At 32.8% G+C, this 25,355-nt stretch overlaps 1 protein-coding gene across 1 annotated transcript; it reads left to right on the top strand.

The window, feature by feature from the left end:
• Window positions 1–14,700: 14,700 nt before the first annotated feature.
• On the top strand, window positions 14,701–25,355 carry Vps16B (Vacuolar protein sorting 16B). Its single transcript, XM_085957040.1, has 11 exons — window positions 14,701–14,845; window positions 15,279–15,429; window positions 16,774–16,973; window positions 17,611–17,747; window positions 17,832–17,859; window positions 18,200–18,350; window positions 19,375–19,511; window positions 21,847–21,936; window positions 22,160–22,315; window positions 22,721–22,846; window positions 25,123–25,355. Exons 1-11 carry the CDS (start codon window positions 14,774–14,776, stop codon window positions 25,141–25,143), a joined length of 1,269 nt encoding a protein of 422 aa, XP_085813166.1. The 5' UTR covers window positions 14,701–14,773; the 3' UTR covers window positions 25,144–25,355.

The raw sequence follows: 25,355 nt of genomic DNA, 5'->3' as shown, positions 1-25,355 counted from the left end.
TGCATACTATTAATTATTTATACATTGATAGTTTTTCCTAAAAGATCTTTTACAATAACAATTCACAACTTTTACATCAAACGTCAAATGGTTGTTTATTGCGAAAAATCCAGGACCGTGTGCATAATATTTATTATTTTGAACCCAAAATTTACGATGTGTTTTTCAAAGTAAAAACTGTTAGTGCTAGTTAATGACATTCATTATTTACATAGATTTGATAGTGTGGGAAGCATTTTTTGGAAAATGATTTCATCAGAGGTGGACACATTATCCTATCATATAATCAAATTTTCAACATACCTACCTGTATTTTGTGTCTAATAGGTTTATATAAACAAGTAATTTTATACACAATATGTCAAAAACGAACCCATGTTATATTTTTATTTCATAAAATATTTTCAAAATACACATGTGTAAATAGGTAGGTAATATTATAATAGACTTTTTTTTTGTTTGTAATTAAGTAACTGTAATTATTTGTGTTTTTTATTTAACAGTTTTATCTAAAAAATAATGCTATGTTATTTTATATAGAACAATATGTAAAAACAAGACCATATTTCTTATTCCAATAATTAACCATTTGCTATTAACTGATTTGTGTTTAATTTTTCAAAATATTGTTTTTTGTGTTATTAAAAATAAAATACTTACTTCCATTTGCATTATTCTTTCTTACCCTGAATCCTAATAAAGTTTTTATTGCGGGAACTTTTTATAATGAAAATACGTTTATTATAAATTGGTTGTAAGCTGAAGTGTTAATAAAAAAATACTCAGTGGGGCGTTTTTATGTCCGAGTATGGCCCATTTGCAGCAAAGTGTACCTAATTTCAGAGAGATAAAACTTTGTCTCACAAAACGAGTACGCACTGACATTTGTGTGTTACCTCTGTGGGAGGAGTCCAATCTCTTTGACGTAACCTGATTAATGTTCAATATCGTTGCTTCCACTGCAAAATTACCTAACTGCAAAAATGTACTTTTACAGGAAAGTGAAAAAACCTTCCCATTTTAAAACAACACGGATTTTTTTATTTTAATAAAACACGTAAATCATGAATATTTTTTTAATTATCATTTAATTCTTAAAATCTTCAAAAATTTTAATAGTATAGTGACAGTGTTAGTTATGAATTTTTGCTTTGAAAACAATTGTCACTTATGGAATTTTGCACATGAAAGTTACTACCTAGTAATTACGATTTACATAATAGTTAATAACCATTTGTTAATACTTGGCGAAAAGAAACTAAGTATACCATAATTGAACAAAAAAAATATTTAAGAAATTCTTAAACACAACATTAGACGTCTTTGGTCTATCAAATATTAATGATCATAAAATAATATAAAAATAACAATGTTCTTAGACACTTAAAATAATAATTAATGGAGAAGTTTATCATAAAACTCCCAGCTGAATTTCGGAAGGACATTTTTCAAATCTTGAAGATGTTTGAATTTTTCTGGTTTAATTTTTATCTTTCTCTTGTACAATTGGGCTGGTCGAGTGTCTTCGTTTAAGGTTACCAATGGCTTTAATAATAGCTTCCATGAATCACTATAATTAAGTTTAAAGTTAAGACTACCAGCTAAATATTGTAAGCATCGTAAATCTGCTACTGTTGGGTCACCTCTTCTGAGACCTGGACGAATTGAACTGAAGACATTAACATCATCATAATTTAAAAAATAGTCATAACTTAAATACTGAACTATAAAGGGTTGAGAATTTCTAGCTTCTCTGCACACTCCCACATAGTCAGTTGGTAAGTAGATTTCCTTATTTTTAAGTTTTCGTTCAATTAGGCTATGACAGCTATCTACTTCCATTTGAGTATGACCTTTTTCTAAATAGTTATGCACTATTTCTAAATTTATATGGGTTAAAGTTAAACCAAGGAGCGCGTTTGAAAGAGTCGAGTTTTTGTTTTGGTAACCGCAACCATCTGTGTACAAAACTATTTTTTTGGTTTGGATGTTTGCTGCTATGTATGATTCTAGAAATTTCACAAGTATTGTAGAAAATATATTGGCAGTCAAACCACCTTCACACTCATCCCATAGGTAGCAAAAACAATCCTTTGTTACCATGTTATAAATAGTATAATTGTGGACACAAAGTTTGGTTTTATAATAAAGTGCACTCGCTTTCAAAAAAGGGGCCAGTTTTACAGCTTGCATATCGATAGTGAACATGGCTATCTCTGCAGGTGATTCCATTGCTTCTTTTTTATCTGCAGCCTTTGATTGTCTCGCTTCTTCTTTCTTTTTGATGTGTTCTTCGTATAGTTCATTGGAGAGGTTTGACTGTTTAAAAGCGCAACATAAATCGCACTGGTCCTTCTTTGGTTGGTAAATAGCAATGTTTTGTTTATCTATTTCACCAAAAAAGAATGATTTTTTCATCAGGTATGCACCCAATTCTATGCATCTTTCTTTATAAACTCTATAAAGCGACAATTTAGAGTCAAATATCGGCTCTAGATAGAGTTTAGTAGAGCTTGCCCTGCAATAATGAGACGGAAGCTTCGGTAGATCTTTTAAAAAATTTATCATTAAATCTCGCCCCCCTTCCATAATTGAATTATTATTGCGTCTACGTAGTGGAACCTTTGAATTAGATTTTTCTGTTTGCATACCATTTTTGCTAGCTGTAATCCAATTTGTGACAGTAGCTGGGTCTAAAGCAAATGTACTGACAAATGTTTTCTTACAAACTTGCCTTCTTTCTTTATCAATTTTCAAATAGTATACATGAGAATATTGCCTTCTTGACTCAAAGACAGAAGGACGCTTTGTAGGAATACTATCTGTTAAAGAGCTAATATATATTTTTTTCATATCCCAGTTCATATTTTCCCAAAAATAGGTAAACATTTGTTGCCTCTGAACATCGTCAAATTCATGGCAATGCCTGTTTTTAGAAGTCAGGCATTTCTTTGATGAACAAATGGGACCCATCTTTTTCAGTGCCTGGGATTCACTCAACAAGTATTTTCCATCACTTTGTTTTTTTAAACCGATGTATTCTTTTCCTTGCATTCTCTTTCTTTTGTTAGTTTCTCTTGCAGATATTTTTCTGACAATCGTTTCATTTTCCAAGCCAACATTTTCTTCTATATTATCAACACTTGGAGAAAAAATTGTTTTCTTCGGGGTGTCGTCATCGGAATTTGAATCATCCGAGCTACTGCATTTTGATGCAACCTCGTAATCGAGATCTAGGTTGAGAGATACGTCTTTCTCTATAATAATTTCGTTTGTAGAATTCTTTGAATTGTTACATTCTGGTGCAGCCTCGTAATCCGGATCTAAAGTGTCAGACACTCTTTCTTCAATAACAATTCCATTAGTATTTAATTCAATCTCAGGATCATCGTAAGGAAATGTATAAATATCATCCATCATTAAAAGTTTTTCAATATCAGTGGCAGACAAGTTATTCCCATTCATTATTTATGGTGCAAAATTTGATAACTGCAAAAAAAAATGGCGGTTACAAAATATTCTAACCTGCAAAAATCTGTAACTGACATGTTCAAGAAATTGTTATATTTAAACATAACTTGCTAGTTATAAGTGTATTTTGTGTGTAAATTAGTTTTATAAATACCTTAAATCTCTGTCACAGTTCATTTCCAGTTGTAAATTGTATTTATAATGACAATTTCGGAGTTTGAATGCAGCACCAACATAATACATCAACACTCTCAAGACAAAATGGCAGATAGATAATTTTGCAGTCACAAATGAGGAGCGTTCAGTTAGATAATTTTGTATTTGAATTTATTTAAAGAAACCATATTTTTGTTTGTTGTATAATTTTGCACAGACATAGGGGTTATTATTGCATACAATATTGTATCATTAGTCCAAATAGTGAAAATTGTCAGTTAGGTAATTTTGCAGTGGAAACAACGATATGAAAATACTAGGAAATACAATTATAACTCATCAATAATTAATAGTCATATGATTATGCAAGCCGTACGGCTACAGACAATAATAATATATTGATTAGACATGAAACATAGAATATAAAAGGCCATTAATAATAAAACGGTGAAAATCAAAGAGATCAGACTGTGGAGAGTGAACATATCACAATTTTCGTGCGAACCAATACGAAACAGAAAAAAGTCTGTTGGTATCACTGTAAGCTGCTACTTCACTATCGTTTGCTTTTGTGTTGTAAAAAACATGGCGGATGTTGTTAAATGTTGAGTATTGTATTTTACAAAGATTTCAGATGTTATTCGGCTGAAAAAGTGTTTATTAATGGAAGAATACAAAGGAGTAACAGCATTTCGGAACAATATAAGGTAAACGTACCAGTAGTTGACCATCTAAGAAAAATATTCAACAAAAATAACGATGAACGTTTAGCATTAGACGGAATGTTGGCAAAGCAAGTCTACTCATAATGGATCAAATGTCTTAATTAATATGACAAGACAAAATTAGGAAAGGGTCTGTTACAAAAAAATTGTGTTCAATTTTTCAAAGCCATGTTGCTGTTTTAGTAGTTGACCATCCAAAAAATTGAAAGTTCCAGTAGTTGACCACTATATTTTTCAGTAGTTGACCATATCTAATCAGGAGGCTTCGTGGCAAATCTGTCATCAGAGTTGCCTGACGGCTTCCTGTCAGACCACTCTAGCCCATAGCTACTTGAATCAACTTGGTAGCAATGGGCAGTTCAGTAACAAGTTACATAGGAGAGGATTTTGTTTGACAGCAGCCAATCATCAGCTTTGTTCGGGTAACAAAAGGTGCAAAATTAGTTACTTCAAAGTAAAAATACAAAAATATATTTATTTTAGCAACTAAGTACATACATACCATATAGTAAGGATTCCAATCCCGGGATCCCGAGCTATTTTCGATACCTATGAATCCCGGGATTGGTAAACATAATCCCGAAGATTTCGGGATTGATTTTTTATCAATTTTTATGGAAAATAAAATACAATCGAAAATATAACAGAAAAAATACTTTTAAGATTTATACCCATATGTAAGTTGCCGATTCATTTTATTTTTTCACATAAATTAATAAAAATGAGAAAGATTGTAAAAAAACAATGCTTGGCACTTTTAACAAAGTAATTCCACCATGAGCTGATACGTTTTACGGCAGTTTCATATTTGGCTGACTAATTAGATTTATGAAGCGGAAAGGCCATACACCACGATTTGCTTTACTATTTTAAATCTCGCTAACCCATTCATTAAGTCTTTACTATCAGAAACAGCAATCTCATATTAAATTCACATTATTATTTATATTACAATATTATTTACTACAGTAAACTTATGTATTTTCAAGATTGAACATTTAACATAATTAATAATTAATTAACAATAATAATTACAAGGTATAAATAACTTTTTATTTACAACGTTTTTAAATTTTCTGTTGAATTATTATGCTCAATATGCTCAAATTTGTACTTGATATGAAGTAAATAAAAACAAACACAAACAAAATATAGAATACTGAAATATCATTTTGACAATTAATTTTGATTTCCATAGTAAGTTGCTAGAACCACCGTCTTAGTAACCAATAATAGTCTTTAACTTTTTACGGATTTTTCTGAAATAACTTTCCATACAAAACAGAATTAACTGAAAATGAATTCAATTCTGCTTAAAGATGGCTAAAAGTATTAAAATAATGCATTGGAATCGTGTTCTAATATTATATTCTAAAAGTTTCAAATCTCTAGCTATTCGGTAAGTTAGTTAAAAATCGATTGAAAGATTTGTACCGGACAAACAACCACCGGACAGATAATAATACGAGCTAATAAAAACGTTGTACCTTAGTATACAAATGTCTTAAATAGTATAAATTACACTAGCTTTATTTTTGACCGATTTTATCAATGCTATTTGTAAATATAAAAAAAATATATTAAATATGGAAAAAATGCAAATCCCGGGACCAGTCCCGGGATCCCGGGATTGTCAAATTGTAATCCCGAAATCCCGGGATCAGAATTTTGGCTCGGGATTGGATTCCCTACTACATAGTAACGCATAGGCTCAGTACTTACCAAAATAAAACTTAACATAAAAATCCTTAGATATTCCAAATAAAGTCCAATTCCGGAATTAAATAAACATTACGAGTTTTGTTTACTTGTGTCCAGTGGCGGCTCTAGCATCTTTTAGTAAGTGGGGTCAGATGGCGTGAAATATCTAATAAGTACCTACCTTATCAATATTAATCAAAGCGTAGAAAACATATCTTTTTGTACCTATTACTTCATCTTCATATGCCTCCTGCGTTCGAAATAATCTTATTGCTACAAGGAAAACAAAATACTCTTTTCAGGATACACTCGCCGTCAACCATGTTTTTTTGGTAAACCGTTCGGAGTTAAATGCTTTTTTTTTGTTTTGATTAATTCATACATAATAACTAAATCTGTTGACGGTGACTGCTTGGTGAGGTCCTATTGTTTCACTTCTAGTTTGTCTTCAAATGTCAATGTACTTGTAACTGATATTTCAATAAATAAACCACTTCATTCATCATAATACCTAATATTATTTATCAAACTTATTTTACTAACGTGAAATTCAGCTATCACAACTAGTACTTTACAATTAATATTTAAGTAGTACAAATTGATATTGATTTAATTAACTGAAATAGCACATACCCTTTGTTATTATTATTCAAGATATTTTAAATTATTATAGTATGTATTAACAAATAATATATTTTAAAACTTAAGGAGATATATTACATATTTGATCACTTACTGGCAAACTAACTAATAAACTAAACCGGTGGGTCATGGGATATGAATTTACAGCCGACCGAAAAGTTAACTTCATAATATATTATAATAATAATACGCCCACTATTGCCTACTCACACATATGAAGGACCAGGTATCTGCTACGGTGTCCCCGGTCCAGCATCGGTACATGTCGGTACATCGGTACATGCACGATGATGGCACGTACAAAGTTGCCAACAGATGTACTTATTATTCAGCTTCCTTGTGAATTTTGAGAATCATAACTGGCAATCGCACATAGCATCTCATAATATAAAATTGCTTTGATTTTAAAGGGGCCACCCAATTTGGACCCCAGGTATATCGTTGTATTGTACTATGTAGGTAGAGCCAAAACTCATATAGAGCATTAGGGTTGGGCCAAGAAACAAGAATCAAGGATGGGCAAACGGTACAAATAAAATATATAATTAATTTATACTTAAGGCCATGCATTAGTTGAGGCACGGTCTAAAAAGATCGTTGCTAGGCGATGCGCGGATTGCGGGTGGCGGGTGAAAATGACGCCTGTCAAACGTAATATTATTTGTCATATAAATCCAACATACGTCCATTTTATGTTCTGTTTATTGTTCTATTAGTAACAATAATAATATATTCATTGACATGTTTTCTTTTTAAAGTAAATGGGTAACATTTTTAGTCATCTTTACACGATTTTAGAATTAATTGACCCGTCGCCATCACGCAGCAAAGTGACGTGGTTCCGGGTCAACATTCTCTCACTGAATGGCAGCGAGTCCAAAATTTCGTCGCGCGTACAGTTGAAAATTATTTGGCGTTTCACTGATGCGTCACCTTAACAAAGTCAATGTATTGTGGCAGGCATGTGTAACATGAATATGTAATTGAATATTAATTAAAGAATGATGGGGGGGACTGTCCCCTCGGTCTCTTAAGGTGGAGCCGCCCCTGCAGTTGTGTCGGGTCATTTATGTGGGATACTACCGCCTTCCATTCATAGCTAAGTACATCGGGTCGCTCTGGCCATTTCCATAGTCTTCCGCACTTTTGCATCGATGAAATAGTAGCTTTTACTTCAAAAATATGGACGATTTTCCCCGGGAAGTATTATAATATAATGTTCATTAATGACTTTCATAACGGGCAGCCATCGAGTTTTAGGCTTAAAGCTTTCATCACTAGACTCATGTTATTCACTCTCCGCTGAGTCTGAAATGCCAACACTTGGGTTAGAAGACTCAAAATAAAAACGCATTTTCTTCTTGACTGCTTTCAATTTCCCCATTTTTTTCTTCCTTTGCTTGCTCATTCAGTTCTTTCTTTATTTGCTTCTCTGCAGCTTGTTCTTTTTTCAACCGTTCCATTTCTTCTTTCTTCCTCTTTTTGTTTACGAAATACTCCTGGCACAGTTTACCCGAAACACTGGTGGGGTTTTTTTCCCCTTTTTGCTTTCTTCTTGAATTTTTCTTCCCCTTCACCGGGGAAAAAATGTCTCTTGAATGGACTACAAACATTTGATGGACCAGACACGGGTTCACTGGCGATTGCAGACGAAGTATCAAAACAAATCCTTATACCAGCCTCAGGTGCACTGGCGATTGGAGCAGTGCTCGAAATGGAAAATTTCACGAACAGGAACGCTCTATAATTTTCCGAAAAAAATATGCTTAATTTTTTTCGTTACATAACATTCGTACGTACTTTGGATGTATAAATGCAACAATAAACTTTGAACTTCTTACGTGGATGTATATTGAGCAAGTGGGCAAGGATTGTCAGCGCCACAGGAAAAAGAACCTCATCTCAACAAAGTATACCGTCAAAAATTGTATTATTCTTTATTCTTACTTTATCTACCACCCATATCAGCAGGCATGATACTTCTACCACCACTCGTCACTGCTTATAACTTATATTACTGTCTCATTTGGGATAGTTCAGTTTGTTAATTAATTAGACTTAAAAAAAACAACATATCCACATACCTACCATAAAGATTCAAATTAAAAATTAATTTAAATATAGCAAATTTTACAGATTATAGATTCAAGACGAGCACAGAATATTAAAAAAAATCAAAGAAATAGTATTAAAATAGTGTTTAAAAAATAAAGAAATAGATGCAGCAACTATTAGAAAAAATAGTAAGTACCTATACAGAGACGAGCAAATACAAAATTTATACAGTACATATCTGTACACCGATAGAGCTAACTACGCCATTTAATTATTTAAGAAGTTATAAAACTAAGAATTTGTAAACCGTTCACATAAACTCGTTCTCACGCAGGTGGAATATACCAATATCCGAAGCGATTTGGTTGAACACAGTTATTTCCTGCCCAATCATTATTAGCAATTGCAGATTAGTTCTGCAGTACAGTATGTAAGCATACTTAAGATAAATCAATCGGATAAAGCCATGGATGGTATCCACACAGCTTCAAACAAAGGATCCTCAAAGATTTCTTTTGAACCTTCTCCACCATAAGGGCTATTAGGCCATACCTACTTCTAAGAAAAGTTTCAAGCCATCATCACCAAACAACGTAATTATAGCATTTTAAATTACCAATGGTGTATCATTAATTATCGGCTTTTGAGCTTTGAGAATCGATGTCTCCGCCGAATTTTAGGGGCACATTGGTACGACCGCGTTACAAACACCCGAGTTCGTGAGCAGACACAACAGCTTTCGGTGATTGAAGTTATCACGAAGAGACGATTTACGTGGTTGGGACACATATTTCGGATGCCGCCAAAGAGTGCGGCACTTCGTACCCTTGTGGCACAGCCTCAAGGGTTCCGTCATCGTGGCCGCCCCTCCCTCACCCTGCAGCGGTCTGACATGGCGGGAGGCGCAGGAGTTGGTGATGGACCGAGGGAAGTGGCGCCAACTTGTGCTTGCCCTATGCCCCAATGTTGGGACGTGACAGGGTGGAATAAGAAGAAGAAGTATCATTAATTATATAAGATAAAACATGACGGAAGGTGCAACTCGAGTTGCTAAACACGATTCCTATTGAATAATATAAAATTGTCATTAATCAGTAGGTACCCACCTATATTCAACATTATAAGGACTAATATTGTAGTGTATGTAGGATGTACCTATATCATGGGCCCCAAATCGTGAAGCAGGCCCCCAGGCTAGGATCTTTGGTGGGGCCCCCTTTCCTGTCGCAATAAGCAGTATGTACGCGGTAACAATAATCTGTATATTTAGTGTTTTATTGTATATTTTAATACATCCATAGGAATTATGGAGATGTCGAGTATTGATATACAATTAAAAATGGTATCGTATAACCACATAACTTTAAATAATATTATTTTTTTTATTGACTTTTTTTTACTATTAAAGCAAATTTGTGATGTGTGTTTATCTCACTTATCTGGTCGATTCGCCTCGCCGGGCCCCTCCTGAGCCCGGGCCTCCAGGCTAGAGCCCTCTCAGTCCCCCCTTTGTGGGGGCCATGACCTATATGTTACAATGATGATGCTTTGGTTACCATTATTGTAATATACCTACACTTACCACCTCAGATTAAAGAACTTACCACCGTATTTATTTAATCTATGACTACCACCTAAAATTATTAGATGTCCGCACTGAAGACGTACCTACCTAATTTGTGAGTGTATTTTAAACTAAACGACTCAATCTATGATGTTTGTCCTTACTCATTATTATTGCCACGGTGATGAATGATGATTGATGATAATACAGAACAATAATTTATTATTATGAGAGTAATAAATTTTTAGGATATTCCTATTTTTTTAAAACAAATTTACAAACAAAAAATAACTAAAAGTTCTTTACATGGTAGGTATGTATTATTTCTATTATTTTTAAAGTAGCAAGTTACAACGTATGTAATTATAACACAATAGAAACGTCCCTTAAAAATAAACTAATTACGGTAGGCTATTCAATAGTTTCATACCAAAAACATTTTTGTAGGAAAATGGCATAATGGCATTCATTATTCATTGTAAAAATAAGGGTTTACGACACGTCATAAATATCTTTTAAGACGAGTCAATGTTGTTGAAATGATATTGAATCAGAAAACCCTGTTTCCACTGTATTGTCGATCTTAAATGCTTATCGGAGTGAATTCTTATTGTTTTAGCAGATTTACACGAAGTACCTACTACTTAATTAAGCCTTCATTAAATTTATAAATATCCACTCATATTTATCATTTTCAAAACGATAAAATTCTGATTGTGGCCACTGGCCAACAGAAATCAGTTTGGATACCAACGACAAAATATATATATATAATATATAGAAAGGTATCGCCTAGTGAGATGTTTAACGGCCCACGTGCTCGTCGTAGGTCAAAATTGAGTTTTTATTGTATTATTCATAAGATGTTTATCACACTTGAATGGTCAAAGACATAGCTTATAATAAGTATCTTTAGAATCATCTTCAAATGTGTTAATCTTGCCGATTTTTTGAATAATAAAATGCCTAATTCTTGTCAAATTTGGGATCACAGAGATTATCAATATAATTTTTTATCGTGAATATTTTACAAAAATTATCTCGTAATAAATTATACTTATGGTTTTATAAATGCGTTTAAAAATTAATAAATGTAAAAATCTTAACACCACTGCACAGTTATGTACCGAAATATGACTATATTCTAAAATATTAGAGCGAGAGGTTTAAAAGAATACTATTTTATGTAAAAAAAATACTTTATGCAGTCATCAAATGTTTAAAGTAACTATAAAGGATAATAAGGCTTCAAAATTATATAGATAGATTATCTACAACGTTTAAGGAGTGTCCAGGATCATGGTTTGAAAATACAATAAAAACTCAATTTTGACCTTCGACGAGCATGTCCCCCTTTAAGAGAACAAATTTAAATAATACAAAATGTTTTAAAAAACAAGCGATCATCACTAATAAGTATATTTTAGCGGAATTGTACGATTTAAATTACCAAATTTTATCATATTAATTTTACCACAGAAAACTCAATTCATTTGCCCGCAATAATATACGTGGGTATAAAATTAACACGGCGATTAGATGGCGATGAAAATAAATAAGTTTTATCACTCACAATAAAATATAAGTAATAAATTAGTAGGTAAGTAAATTCGCAATGCATATCAGTCAAAGGTAAAAGCGAGACTGTACTGAGATCGAGATGTTTCATACTTTAGAAATTATTATACAAATATGTAGGTGCCTACTTTATTTTTTATTGAATTTAAGTTATTTAAGTACAAAAGGTTTTCAAACAATGTCAGCAAAGGCACAATTTTTTGTACAGTTACTTTTTTCATGTAAGTATGCAATTATTTGGAGTGTTTAGACAATGTATTTAGGCACGGATGTATCGACACAAAAAAGAAAATTGAAAGAAATTTAGGGATGTCATAAATTTTATTTTTAACCCTTGCACGCCCGGCATAACATAACTTCGTTAATTTTTAATTTTGAGAAAAACTTTAAAAGATACATTCATTTATAATTATCTCAATCTAACGAACCGCAACGCAATTTTAAATTAATCCACGAGCCGGAACGGTATATTTTGGAATTCCACGAACCACAACGGCGCTCCGGTGCGTTCCTGTCCATTCCGAGCGCTGGATTGGAGATGAATCACCATCACAAGTCGTTAGACCAGCCACAGGTGCCCTAGCGATTGGAGATGAAACATCATAATAATTCATAGTATTCCAGGCGGTCAAAGACAACATATCATCGGATTCCTCTTCTTGCAATGCCTCATCGATGAGTCTGACTGGTTCAGGTGGAGTGATATTTTCCAACTCATTTTTTTACTTTTCTTGACAGTGCGAACAGTGACTTGTCATCTTGATCAGGTTCGTTGTTTTTGCGGAATGATTCAAGATTATCCTCATCAGTGTTTTTACTCAGGAATTGCAGTCCTATCTCTAAATACCGCTTGCGTTCCTCTGATTGCTTCCATTGAAGGCACACTTTCAGATTCTCCTGGTACTGTTACAGCTTGAGGGCTCAATGGACAAAGTCCACATTTTCGGAAATTTCTTGAAGAATTCTTTTGTACTTGTAGAGGACTGTCATTGGTGTGACAGCCCCACCGACACTCCCTGTTTATCGTCGGCATTTACCTGCTGGTACACTGTCTTGTTTCCTTTTTTGGCTAAGACCCTGCCCCCTAGGGGCGGCAGGTTATATGAAAGTATGGTAAAGCAGGCAGCTTATATATAAACAGTATGGTGAGGTAGGCTGATAACCAATTTTCGGCAAAACTAACGTTAACATTATTAATTATATGGGTACGTTATAATGACCAAAGTAAATCCTACGTGATGCCCTTCATTTTTTTTATCGCGTCGCTATTTCTCGTAAGTTGTCAGCTATTAATTGTTGGCCTGCTTCATTCAGTTGCTATGAAGTTGCCGTACTCGTAATATTATTTTCAACCCAAAATTTAAGATTTGTTTTTCAAAGTAAAAAATATTAGTGCTAGTTAATGACATTCATTATTTAAATAAATTTATAATTAATTTCAGAGTTAAATATATTTTTAAGAATACGTACAAATAAAAAAATGTATTTATATGAAGCATGTACCTCATATAGTATGTGTGGCAATTTTGTAATGTTATAATCGTTTTTTTTTGTATGAATATATTCATATAATATATTATGCAGGGCTTCTCTGATAATATTATGCGAAAGAGATGAATACCTATTGTAACTAAATATATAATCAAATTTTCAACATATACCTGTATTTTGTGTGTAATAGTTTTATATAAACAGTATATAATTTTATGTATAAACAATGTGTCTAAAATAAAACCTTGTTATATTTTTCTTTCATAAGATATTTTCAAACTACAAATACCCACCCCACATGAGTGAATAGATAATATAATTAACTTTTTTTTTGTTTAAAATTAACTGTGTGATTATTTTTCAACATAATATCTGTGTTTTGTATTTAACAGATTTATTTAAACAACAATAATATGTTATTTTATATACTTACTATGAACAATGTATAAACACAAGATCATATTTTTTATTCCAAGATTTACCCATTTGTAAACATGGACGTAGGTATTGTTATTAACCGAATGGACCTATTTAATTTTTCAAAATATTATGTATTGCTATTAAAAATAAAATACTTCCATTTGCATTATTCTTTTTTACCCTCAATCCTTATAAAGTTTTGTTGTAAGAACTTTTCATAATGAAAATACACTCATAAAAAAAATACTCAATGGGACGTTTTTATGTCCGAGTACGGCCCACTTCATCTGTATGCAATTGCCTACAAAACGTGCTTCAGTCTGACATTTACGTGCTCTGTCTGTAGTAGGCACCATGCAATGTCATTGGTAAAAATATTTTTTATAAGAATTTATTGATATGCGATCGTTCAGTTCCATCCAATCTCTTTAATCAGTTCAAGTGTGAACTAATTAACATGATAGTAATTAATGTACTCAATGAAAATCATAATTTTTCAGTAAAAGGTTTATAAAAAAAGAGAATTCTGTTACCCACAACAAAATTATATTTGAATTGCCGTATACGTAATGATGCTCAACATTAATTGAGTTAGCATTTACTTGGTAGAATTCCATTTTACAAGAAATGAAAATATAATTAATATAAAATTCTACAGGAAACCTGTAGAATTTAATATTAATTATATTTTCATTTCATGCTCAACATTGTGAAGAAGGCGCCATGAACATTGGCCGTCGGCCGACATAGGATTGCCGTCGACACAGTGTCAGTGTTTCAACACGCATCTCAAAGGCGCAGCATTATTTACCTAATTATGGTGTATTGGGTATTGAAGGGGAAATAAGATTTTATCTTTGGCAACTATATTAACAACTGTCAAAAGTTATTTCGTCTATGGTCAAATAAATCAGTTTCACCTAAAGTCAAAACAATATTTTGACAGCTTTATTTTATATTGTAGGTAGAAATGTCGGAGGTTGACGATTATTGGGACGACAGTGATGTGAAGGAGAAAGCGTTGAGGTTTGAAGATGACGAAGTAAGAGATAATAAAACGTATTCATTGCTCTTATGTTAAGTATATACATTAAAACCATTTATCCATATTGCCAAAGAGATTAATATTGGATACCAAGATACTACTTGTCTGTTTAGTTTTGAGCTTGAAGATAATATTTCTAAAGGTCTCTATTTATGGCACATTACCACAAGGCATAATTAATGTCATTGTGAACTATGGTAGCCATTAAGAAGAGGTAATCTTATATTCACTAGGTACCTGGGGCCCGATTTCCTAACTATCATCTCGTATGACACCAGACGACATGACGTAATTGTGGCGTCAGCCAATACACGCTCGAGCGGGCGGCATGTATTGGCTGACGTCACAATTACGTCATGTCGTCTGGTGTCACACGAGATGATAGTTAGGAAATCGGGCTGCTGAACACGCAATCTCATTGATTTTTCAGCGATCTTCTCAGCAATTCAGGAAACTGGGAGCAGAAGTCAGAGCCGGATTAGATAATACATCTACGATAGGAAGAGATGTCAGTTTCAATGCGCCAAGGCAGTTCATGCTACCGCTTCATAATATAATGTCCGATAAATCATTAGAGATGAGTAAGTGATCACAATACTTTATTTATCAATTATAAATATTGTAATGCCACATAATCAGAATCGGTTTCGTCCACTTTGAGAGCCTTCATCAACTGACAATAAACATATTTCCGAGAATAGAACATAATAAAGAAATCGATATTTCTCAACGAAAATGTTTTTTAACAAATGGGGAATTCAAAAATGTGACATAATTTAGATAGATGCTAAATGATTTAGTCACCAAGTGTGACAGTGGGAGAGAGAGGGTGGGTCAAAAATATCAAAAAACTTGTGATAGACGACCCGAAACTCTCTCATGGGAAAATTATAGAATGGAAATTTTAGATTAAATTATAGAATGTAGTTTTTTTATTTATGAAGAATCCATTCAATACTGTTTGCGAATAATAATTGTTCCATTGTTACCAGTTCAACCATACAAAAATTCTAATCACTATCAAATGCAATATGTACAATGAGTTCATGATGATCTATTCTAGTTATCTTTTCTCTTCTTAGTCGTTCCCTCATGGCTGAGGATTGTTACATCCTTGACATTCCGTCATCTTCTCAGCGACCAAGACTTTTCACCCCTCTCGGTACTCTGCTTCTCTCAAGGCAGAGTGAATGCTGCTCCCCAGTAAGCCCCTTCATATGGTCCCTCCAGTGTGCCAACGCTTTTTTTCTTTGCCTCCCCTGGAGGTTACCAAAAACTACCAGTCTCTCCAGATAATCTGGTCTGTGCACAAAATGTCTTTGTCTGGTTTGTCCTGTGCTCCGTCCAAGAAATACAAAGTATTCGGTGCCAACACCACATTTCGAAGGTTTAAATTGTCTTCCAATCCCTTGCCCTCAGAGTAAATGACTCGACATTGTACAACAAAAAAAAGAAAAATTCTAGATACGTATATATTTCCGTGTATAGCGTGAATATGTTGATAAGTCTAAAAACATCAATTCTCAGGGAAGTTATTTGTACGCTTGGCTTTCTATGGTAAATCAGATTATATCATTTTGGATGTTTTTAAATTTTAGTAAAATGTTTGTAAATTCGCAACAAACTAAAATTTAAAAATATTTCTGATTTACCACAAAAAACCAACCAGGTATTGTAACCTGCTTTGAGAATGGATGCTTTTAGACTTATCAACATGTTCACGCCATACACGGATTTGTAGTCCAAACTCTTCGGAATGGAAGTTATTTGTGTTTATAACTACGAATGCTTAAGTTTAGATTTCTGCTTGTAATATTCATCTCCTTAAATTTATTGCATGGTGTAAATTTGTTGCTTCACAATATTGCCACGAATTTGACTATAGAGATGGTTAATTAGAATTCATATTTAATTTTATTTTTCAGTTCTTTTAGCTCAATCTGGACTTTTCCCAACTAGTAAAAAAAATGTTACACCTGATGATTCTGAACAAATAATATCGATTACTTTGAAAAGAATTGTTGTTGGACGTCGGTACTCGTTTCATAATTACAAAAGCCTCAAATCCAAAACACACTTATTGGATGGCGCAATCGCAATAGGAGATGGAAATGCAATATTAGCGGTATGCTTTGATAATTTTTTTACTGGTTGAATTCTTGTTCAATAATTAATATAAAATCTGTATTTATTAAAATTGCATTTACGTGGTAGAACTCCATTATAGTGGTTTTAAAGCAAAGCTTAGCTTTAAGAAAGTCATCTTTCTGGTGACAAACCCATTTTACCGTTACTAGTGAATTGTAACCTGAAGGATCGTTCAACATCCACATATTCAAAATTGTAGAATTAACAAAAAAATTATATCCAGTGAAGTTCGAAATTTTTCACTGCGCTGTGGAGACGACCCTACGCGCAAAATTGTACAAAGCTACCTACTCACAGGTTTGACTTACCTACCGCAGAAATATTAGTGATAACAATACCTCATTGGCTGCACACCACCAATACCTATATGCCGACCAAGGAATTGTCTCAATTGCCTTACAAAGTATCAAAAACTGTATGCATCAAACCTATACAAATTTAGCTAAAAGCCTATCCTGTATAAGTAAATCAATAATTATTATTCAACCACAAGTAATTAATGCCAGGTCAAATCAAGTGAAATGAATCACTTTTCAAATTGTTTCCAATTCAGTTTCATTTGAATTGATTTATCACATTCTTTCAACCATATAAAATTTATGTTTTAATTTTAGGTTGTTCTTTTTCTTGTCCAAACACTAAAGAAGAAGTTGGTTTATCAGCTTTTTTCATCTCGGCCCACCGCTGTTAATCATTATGTAAACTATCTAATGACAAGATTAAAGACACATGATTTAACAGATTTATTAACGTAAGTTTACTTACCACTTACACAATCTTATAAACTGTGCCGAATCTGTTGTGACAAGTAATAACATATTTATTTTATTTTTAGGATGCTTGGTAGGAGTGGAGAAGCTGCTGTAAGATATTTTGTTTATTTTAATTTAAGTATTGAATAGGAAGTAATATCCATGCATGTCTTGAATATAGAAAATCATCAATGTTTACTACACCATTTTAATTTTAAAATGTTTAATTTAATATTAATGAAAAACCATATAGATTGAACCAAACAAGAGCATTGGCATATGATTCGTAAATTCCATGCCCAAACCTTTCAAATTGTTTGATGTGACTTTATTTAAAATTCTGATGATTTCATGGTTATTTATATAAACATAGTGAGCTAAAATGTAAAATTGTAATCATTTACTGTTATAATTATAATAAACTAACTGATAGCGGTGCGGTAACTTTCAGATCAAACAATACCAAATGATTATGCAGTCTTCAGCGTCTTCACCGGATTTCCTCTTAAATAAAGTGAAAAACCTTTTATCAAATCACTTTACACAGCCCGCTGTAGATCCAATTCAAACTAAGATGCTTACTAACTACATCAAACTAATCGGTTTGTATTTTTCAATGAAAATTTTTACGTCAACCTATACTTTACATTATACAATACATGTTTTTAAATTGCAAAGAGTAGACAACCAAACTTATTATTGGTACATTTTATGACAGTGGTGGCAAACCTATGGCACACCTCTGATTTTGATCGATGTACAATGCTTGAGACTACTGTAGCGAGAGAATGATTCATACGATCGGAGCAATGTGTCAATTTGTGTGTAAAGAACAAAACTAAGTAATACAGCAACAAACAATTCCATTTCTGTTAACAAAAATTGCTATACCAAATAAGAAACAAAAACTTGGTGTACGTACAGATTTCACTTTAATGTTAGGTTACGTGTAGTGAAAGTGTAGTGATCACTTAGCCTGCAGACATGATGACCGCCGGAAGAATGCGACAATCCAGTGGTATCCAAATGAACTAAGACAACCGAAAGGCTGCTCTGGGGTATGCTGGATTGACAAAGTATTGAAGTTGGGTGGCAACAGAGAACAAGAAACTGAGAAGAGTAGAGGGAGATTGATAAGGCCTTCATCCAGCAGTGGATTGAAACCGGCTAATGATGATACATGTATTGTCGAACAAGAACTTCTTGTCCACGTGTTAAAACTGTGAGCTAACAGTCACCTCTAGTGCAGCTAATCCCACTTCCGTTTTCAAATGAGGAACGCCCCCAAATTTATCATTTCATTTTACGCTCCCATGTGTACAGATCTATCAATTTACGTAATTTGAAGCTTTTTATAATAAATACGTATAAAACGTCTGGAGTGATGTTAAAATTATTATTAGTAAACTTTTGGCTTATTGCGAATAAGAAAAAGAGTTGTATCTAAAAGGAGAGCCGATACATTATTTAAACACGCCTCTAGCACACGTTGCCGCCATGACAGGTACGTCACTGAGAAGTCTTCTATATGCGACTACAGCGACTTCCTATTGTCGCCGATTTCTTGTTGTCGGACGGTAGTGGATTGATTCGATTGTCATTTATTTTTGAAACTTTTTTTTGTAGAATGGCAGAAATGTATGCTAATCACAGACTTGCACAACAAATCTGTTATCCAAAGCTTAGGATATTGTTGTGGACATCATTGGACGGATGGGGCTGGTAAAATTGGTTCTCCGCAGTCATTTTGTCAACAGCAACAGGTAATATCGCGTCAGCACTGTTTTAAGTTTATTGACAGAAATCAATACATGACAAACCACGGTTGTTTATGCATTAACCTGCTAATGGACATTGCTCTAGATACATGTTTGCGGAATAAGTCATGAACATGCAGACAGAGACTGCAATATACGCCCATATTGCAATGTAGGTAGAATTTATTTTTCAACCATATACAGTGTGAATATAATTATTGTCTGTGTGATGATATATAAGCGGACAAGTAACATATTATTAATACGGACAAGGAATGATAATTTGGGCAGCAAACGAGAAAGTGAGTTAATAATGCCCGCAATATCATCCATAAACAATAAACACATTAACTCCACCTACTTTCTGAGCATGAGAAAAAATTGCATCTGTGCATATCAATGGTGACACACTTCAACTAAATCATTAATTTCTCAATGAGACAAGAATACAATTTGTATGAGCAGACCCAGGTGTCTATGAGAAGCATAGTTTACGAGGACCCTTTCATCCTTCAGATGCAGTGTCTATTAGTAAGTCAATGTTTATGTTAGGTTTTATAAAAAAAATCCTAATCTTTATTACAATTTATTTTCTAACATTAAAACAAAATGAAATTAATAAGTAGGTATTATGTCATTACTATGAAATAAAGTAAACCAACAGGATAATAAAAAATTAATACTATGTATTGACTTTTAAATTTTAATTGATGAGAGTTTTGTACTATTCTGTAGTTATTCCTTCCTATAGATACAAACAGGGGCGGCTCTAACTTAAGGGTTCATAGAGATTATCCCCACATCCATATCATGTCAAAAATACACGTCAGATATTTTTATTATCAGACATAATATACCTACTTCATTACATGATTAAATGAACTACTTATTTAACTATTTATTTTATCCATCCAAACCAGTAGTTCTCATGTGTGGTCTTGGTGGCCGTATGCGGCGTATTTTGCTGCGGCCACCAGCTCTTTATAGAATAATAGTTCGATAAATAAACAACTACAAAAAAGGAACCTAACAATAATAGAAACCACGTTCATCATAGACAAATTAAAAACCACAGTGAAAAGTCTCGTCTCAGAGTTGCAAATGACAATTTTATCTTTTAGCGATTTCATAGAAAAAATTACGAACACAACTTCTAAATTAAAATTAAAACTCTTTCTTTCGTAACTTCGCCTTTTCAGATGATGACAAATTACTACAAACGAGATTAGCATCATTTTCAGTATTTAATTTAATTTAATTTAATTAACGTGGCTAACATTAAATATGCATTATTGGAAATGAGTCTTGGCCAAGTACCTAAAAACCATCTTAATAATACCACGGTTGAAAATTTTTGGTCAAAGTTATACGTTGACCAAAAATCAACTGAATTCAAAGAATTGGCAACAATTGCTTTATTCATATTGTCGATTTTTCCTACTGCTATATACTGTGAAAGATCATTTAGTGTAATGCACTTCATAAAAAAAAATATCGAAGCCAGTTGACAAATGTTAACTTAGAAGCAGACTTATATTGATCCATTTTTTTAGTGAATAAAATTTAGCTTTAATTTTTTCAGTCATAACAAAACTGAAATTTGGTGCGGCCACCAGACGTTTCCATAGAACTGTCAATGTCAATTGTGCGGCCACAGCTAAATTTCACGTGAGAACCACTGATCTAAACTCATCGCTATTTTATAGAGATATTTATTATTATTATACACATAAATAAAGCAATGATTGTAAATTACGTAATAACATAATGATATGCGGTATTAAAATAATAAATTAAATTTAATACGCTCTATTTCACGGTGACACCTATGTACAAATTGAGAAAGCTATGGCGTCTATTTTTCACTGACCGGGGGATGACTCGGTCAGTGCAAATCTCGTTCCATAAAGGATGCAAACTCATTAGTGTTAGTATACGGCATACGCATACTGGGTAGCGATTAAAATAACCCCTAGGTGAGTAAAAAAGCTCGCTGTATGTCGTTCTTCAAAACCGATAATGGTAAGTGTATACTAATCAGTATTGTTAATTAAGTTAATATTTTTAAACACGTTTTAGATGTGAGACTCAGATAATCATATTATTTATTCTGAAAAATTATTTATTTCCCAATAATTAAATCATATTATAAGTAGATTAATACATAATGTATATTATTAGAAAATAGGTAGATGTGTATATTTAATAATTAATGACTAAACCCCACCACCTAGAAAGTGGTTGAGCCGCCACTGGGTACAAAACTCTCATCAGTTAGGATTTAACAGAATTTATTGGTAAACTTTATAAGCTAGCTACATATATGTGTTAATTTATTTAGATCAGTAATCAACAATATGATTGGACTGCAGTAACAGTTCAGGCAATGCTCAAGAACTGGGAAGTCATCGAAACAATGTTTATAAAGAAGGTTTGTATGCAATCAACTAATTAATTATAAATGTTATAGGATCACATACTTTCTTTAGTACCTTTTAAAAACTATATTTAACAAAAATTAAGGCTCGTTTCATCAGTCAAATCATTTTTCGAAACAATTAAATGGCTATTAAAAATAAAAATCAAATTTGAAATGTAAGCTATTAGAAATTTCTAATGTATATGTACTGATGTTTTTTTCCGATGTATTACAGAATTTTCTGGGGCGGTCTACCATGTCTTGTAGTATATCACTCCCAAAGGTTATCGCCAGACTACACGAATTAGGTGCTAACTCAATTTTGTTGGGCATTTATTTAGACCACATAAGCTCTGCTGATCAAAGGTTGGAATTGGCCAAAAAATTCAAGGTAGGTCATTGTTACATAAATAATTGCAATTACTCCATAAATTGATTTGGAGTCTTAGCAACTTTTGGCAGTAACCCCACCATATCACATCCATAATCATCTTTTACGGACAGGTAAATTTGAAAATTGTAAATTTATTACTAACAAAAATGTCTAGTTACAAGTCTTAATTCTTTCTAAAATGAAAAGAACTTGCCAATCGAAGAATTATAGAATGAAGTTATGATAGTGAAGATTTAATCAACGATATAGATACAAAGACTTTCTTTTCTAAGACTAGACTTTCTTTAGACTTTCTAAGTCTAAATCTTCGAATCTGACGATTGATAAGACTCGAAAGGTTTTCTACAATAATTTTATTATATCTCAATTCAAATTATAGAATGATTTTGTTTGTTTTTCCAGGCTCATAGAACAGTGTTAAATTGCTTTGTCACTCAGAAAGATCGTCAGGCTCTGACACAGTATAAGATGACACTTCATCCTCAATCTGAAGAATATTTTCTTGCCGAAAATGCTTTGAGGGCATCTGTAAGTTCTAAAATTACTTTTCACCTCTTTATTTTTTATTATTAGAGTCTTCTTTTACTTCACTTTTGGTGTAAAGGCTTTTGCTTATAATTTTTCTCATAGCAACCAAATATTATGGAGTGCAAGAAAGAGAGAGAGGATAAAAATTAGGCAGATTTTTCACTTATTTGAAATTTGAGTAATTGATGCATTACAAAGTTTGAAAAAAAACAGCAAAATTGCAATTCCGCATTACTTAGGTCTTATAACACTGGCTATATTATAATGATATATAGTTATCCAATTGAGCTGAGAAATTGAAAAATTTGTTCTAATAGGTAAATGCCAAAAACCCTTGTATCATCGGTATGGCCCCTACAAGGAGGGGCTGACAGGGCTCTAGCCCGGGGGCCGGTCACACAAAGTCACTTTTTTACTTGAGTACTATTAAGATTATAAAATATGTGGTTGAGCGATGCGATTTGATGTGATATTAATACAGTTAATTGATACACTTAAATGAAAGTTCACGTTTAGAATTCGGGAAACGCTACGTAGAGCATCATACTGCCCTTGACTTTGGCGATAAATAGGGACATCTTCCAATGATCCTCGTCTGGGGGCATGCTTCAGGATGTGGAGGCCATGATCATCAACTCTAAATGCAATATCATGCAGTTCATTATATTATGGTGCTAAAATTTTGGAACATTGATAAACTTATTTATGATTACAGCCCAAATAATATTATTGGTTTTTTCCAAAGATGCTGCATGTAGAAGATAGAGCATTCTTTGATTCCTCCAACAAGATAGCTGAATTAGTTTCTTATATTTGCCAGTTGCTAGACAACAGACAATCCATATTGTTTTGACATTTGAAATGTTCTATGAAAGTTAAGCTGCGATTACATTATTATCACGTCACATGCTGTCACGGCGACAAATTTAGTCTATGGTTTCGTCATTCCGCAGAATATTTTGAATGATCACTATATCTATAAATTCAATTATGCAAAGTGCCAACTCTAATTTATTAGTATTTTGAATTATTATAAAATAAATACGAAGAGCAGGGGTTTTGACGCGAGTCGAAAATGTTTAGACATGCAGAACATAATAAAAAACGTTCATTGAATCATGGGGTTGGCAATATAGCGCGATACGCGTGAGGTGACCTCATTGTTCTGGCCATTTCGGCAGATTTTGCTAACTGACAATATTCATTTAAAGGTTCAAAATGTGCTACGGGATGGGAGCATCAGTCTGATAACATTTTAAATACCAAGTGCAACCCTGTTGGGAATTTTGCGAGATTGACTTGTGGCTGACTTAATTAGTAAACCATGGGTCCTTTAACTCATTTGGTGCTGACAACGCAATGCGACTGGCGTGTTTTCATTAGATGGCCATTAGATATACAGTATAACCCCTATTTTGCGTTTTTTAAGGGACTGAAAAAAAAAACCTATTTGGAGGGAAAATGTAAAAGGGGGGTATTGAAAAAAGAACATTTAAATTTTATGTTTCTAAAAAAATAACGTTTTATTAAAAAACAACATTCAATTTAAATTTTTGTTGAAATTTTTTTTATTTTTTATTAAAAAAATCATGTATATTAGTTTGTTGCATTTTTGTTTTTTTGTTATGTAATTCTCTTTCAAGACTATTTATAAACATTTAAAAGTGTCATCTTGAATATCATCAAAGCTTGTAAAGTAGGTTTTTAAGCCCCTGATGAACATCATTGCTTCTTCTTTTGTTGGAATATCAACCTCTTCTTCATCAGACAGTTCTTCAGCAGACAAGTCTGCTGGTGTTAAATGACTCAACAATGTCATTAACTTCCACCAAGTCTGATGTCATAACATTGGAGTCAAGGTTTACATAATTCTCCAGGGATTGGTCTGAAATCCTTTCCCAGCCTTCTATAACATCACACTGGATATTTTCATATATTTTGAATATTTCCGACGTAAATTGCGGGAAAGAAAAACGTAAATACATCGGGACTGAAAAAATTACGCGCAATTGCCGGGAAAACGTGAATTCGGGGCACGTAAAAACGAGGTTATACTGTAATTAACATGATATTTAAATGTGGTAATTAATTAGTAATTATCTGGTCAGCAGTGAATGTGATAATTATTAAGGTTAATTGCCATATCTTTTGGCTCCATCTCTATAGAATAAGGTTTTCTTCAACATCTTGGGTTTTTTCAGTTTCTTATATTTTCGTTGTAGGTTTGTGAAGAGGTCATAATCAAAATGTTTATACATCTGAATTTTGTTTTTTAGACCATTCAATGGAAAAACTGATCAAAACATACAAATTACTAATTTGAAAGTGGAGAGCGCCTTCCTCAATGCAATGAACAAAATAAATGGAAAATATGTGTTTTCATAAAAATGGAGATGACATTGTTTATTAATGGTACATTACGATCATTCCTGTAACAATATAGTTATCCATTATATTACATACTGATGTGATGACATATTACACTTATTAAATATTTTTTATATGAGAT

This window comes from Rhyacophila brunnea, unplaced genomic scaffold (assembly GCF_057557595.1).
Source record: "Rhyacophila brunnea isolate RB1 unplaced genomic scaffold, BYU_Rbru_1.0 scaffold_6, whole genome shotgun sequence".
Classification (NCBI taxonomy): domain Eukaryota; kingdom Metazoa; phylum Arthropoda; class Insecta; order Trichoptera; family Rhyacophilidae; genus Rhyacophila; species Rhyacophila brunnea.
The sequence above is the reverse complement of the archived record's forward strand: the minus strand, read 5'-3'. Positions and strand labels throughout refer to the sequence as shown.

Excerpts from the sequence above, each read along its gene's own strand:
- Vps16B (XM_085957040.1), top strand. The coding sequence starts at position 14,774 with ATGTCGGAGGTTGACGATTATTGGGACGACAGTGATGTGAAGGAGAAA. Across the intron at positions 15,430-16,773 it reads CGATAAATCATTAGAGATGA|TTCTTTTAGCTCAATCTGGA; the intron begins GTAAGTGATCAC and ends TTTATTTTTCAG. Across the intron at positions 22,847-25,122 it reads AAAATGCTTTGAGGGCATCT|ACCATTCAATGGAAAAACTG; the intron begins GTAAGTTCTAAA and ends TTTGTTTTTTAG.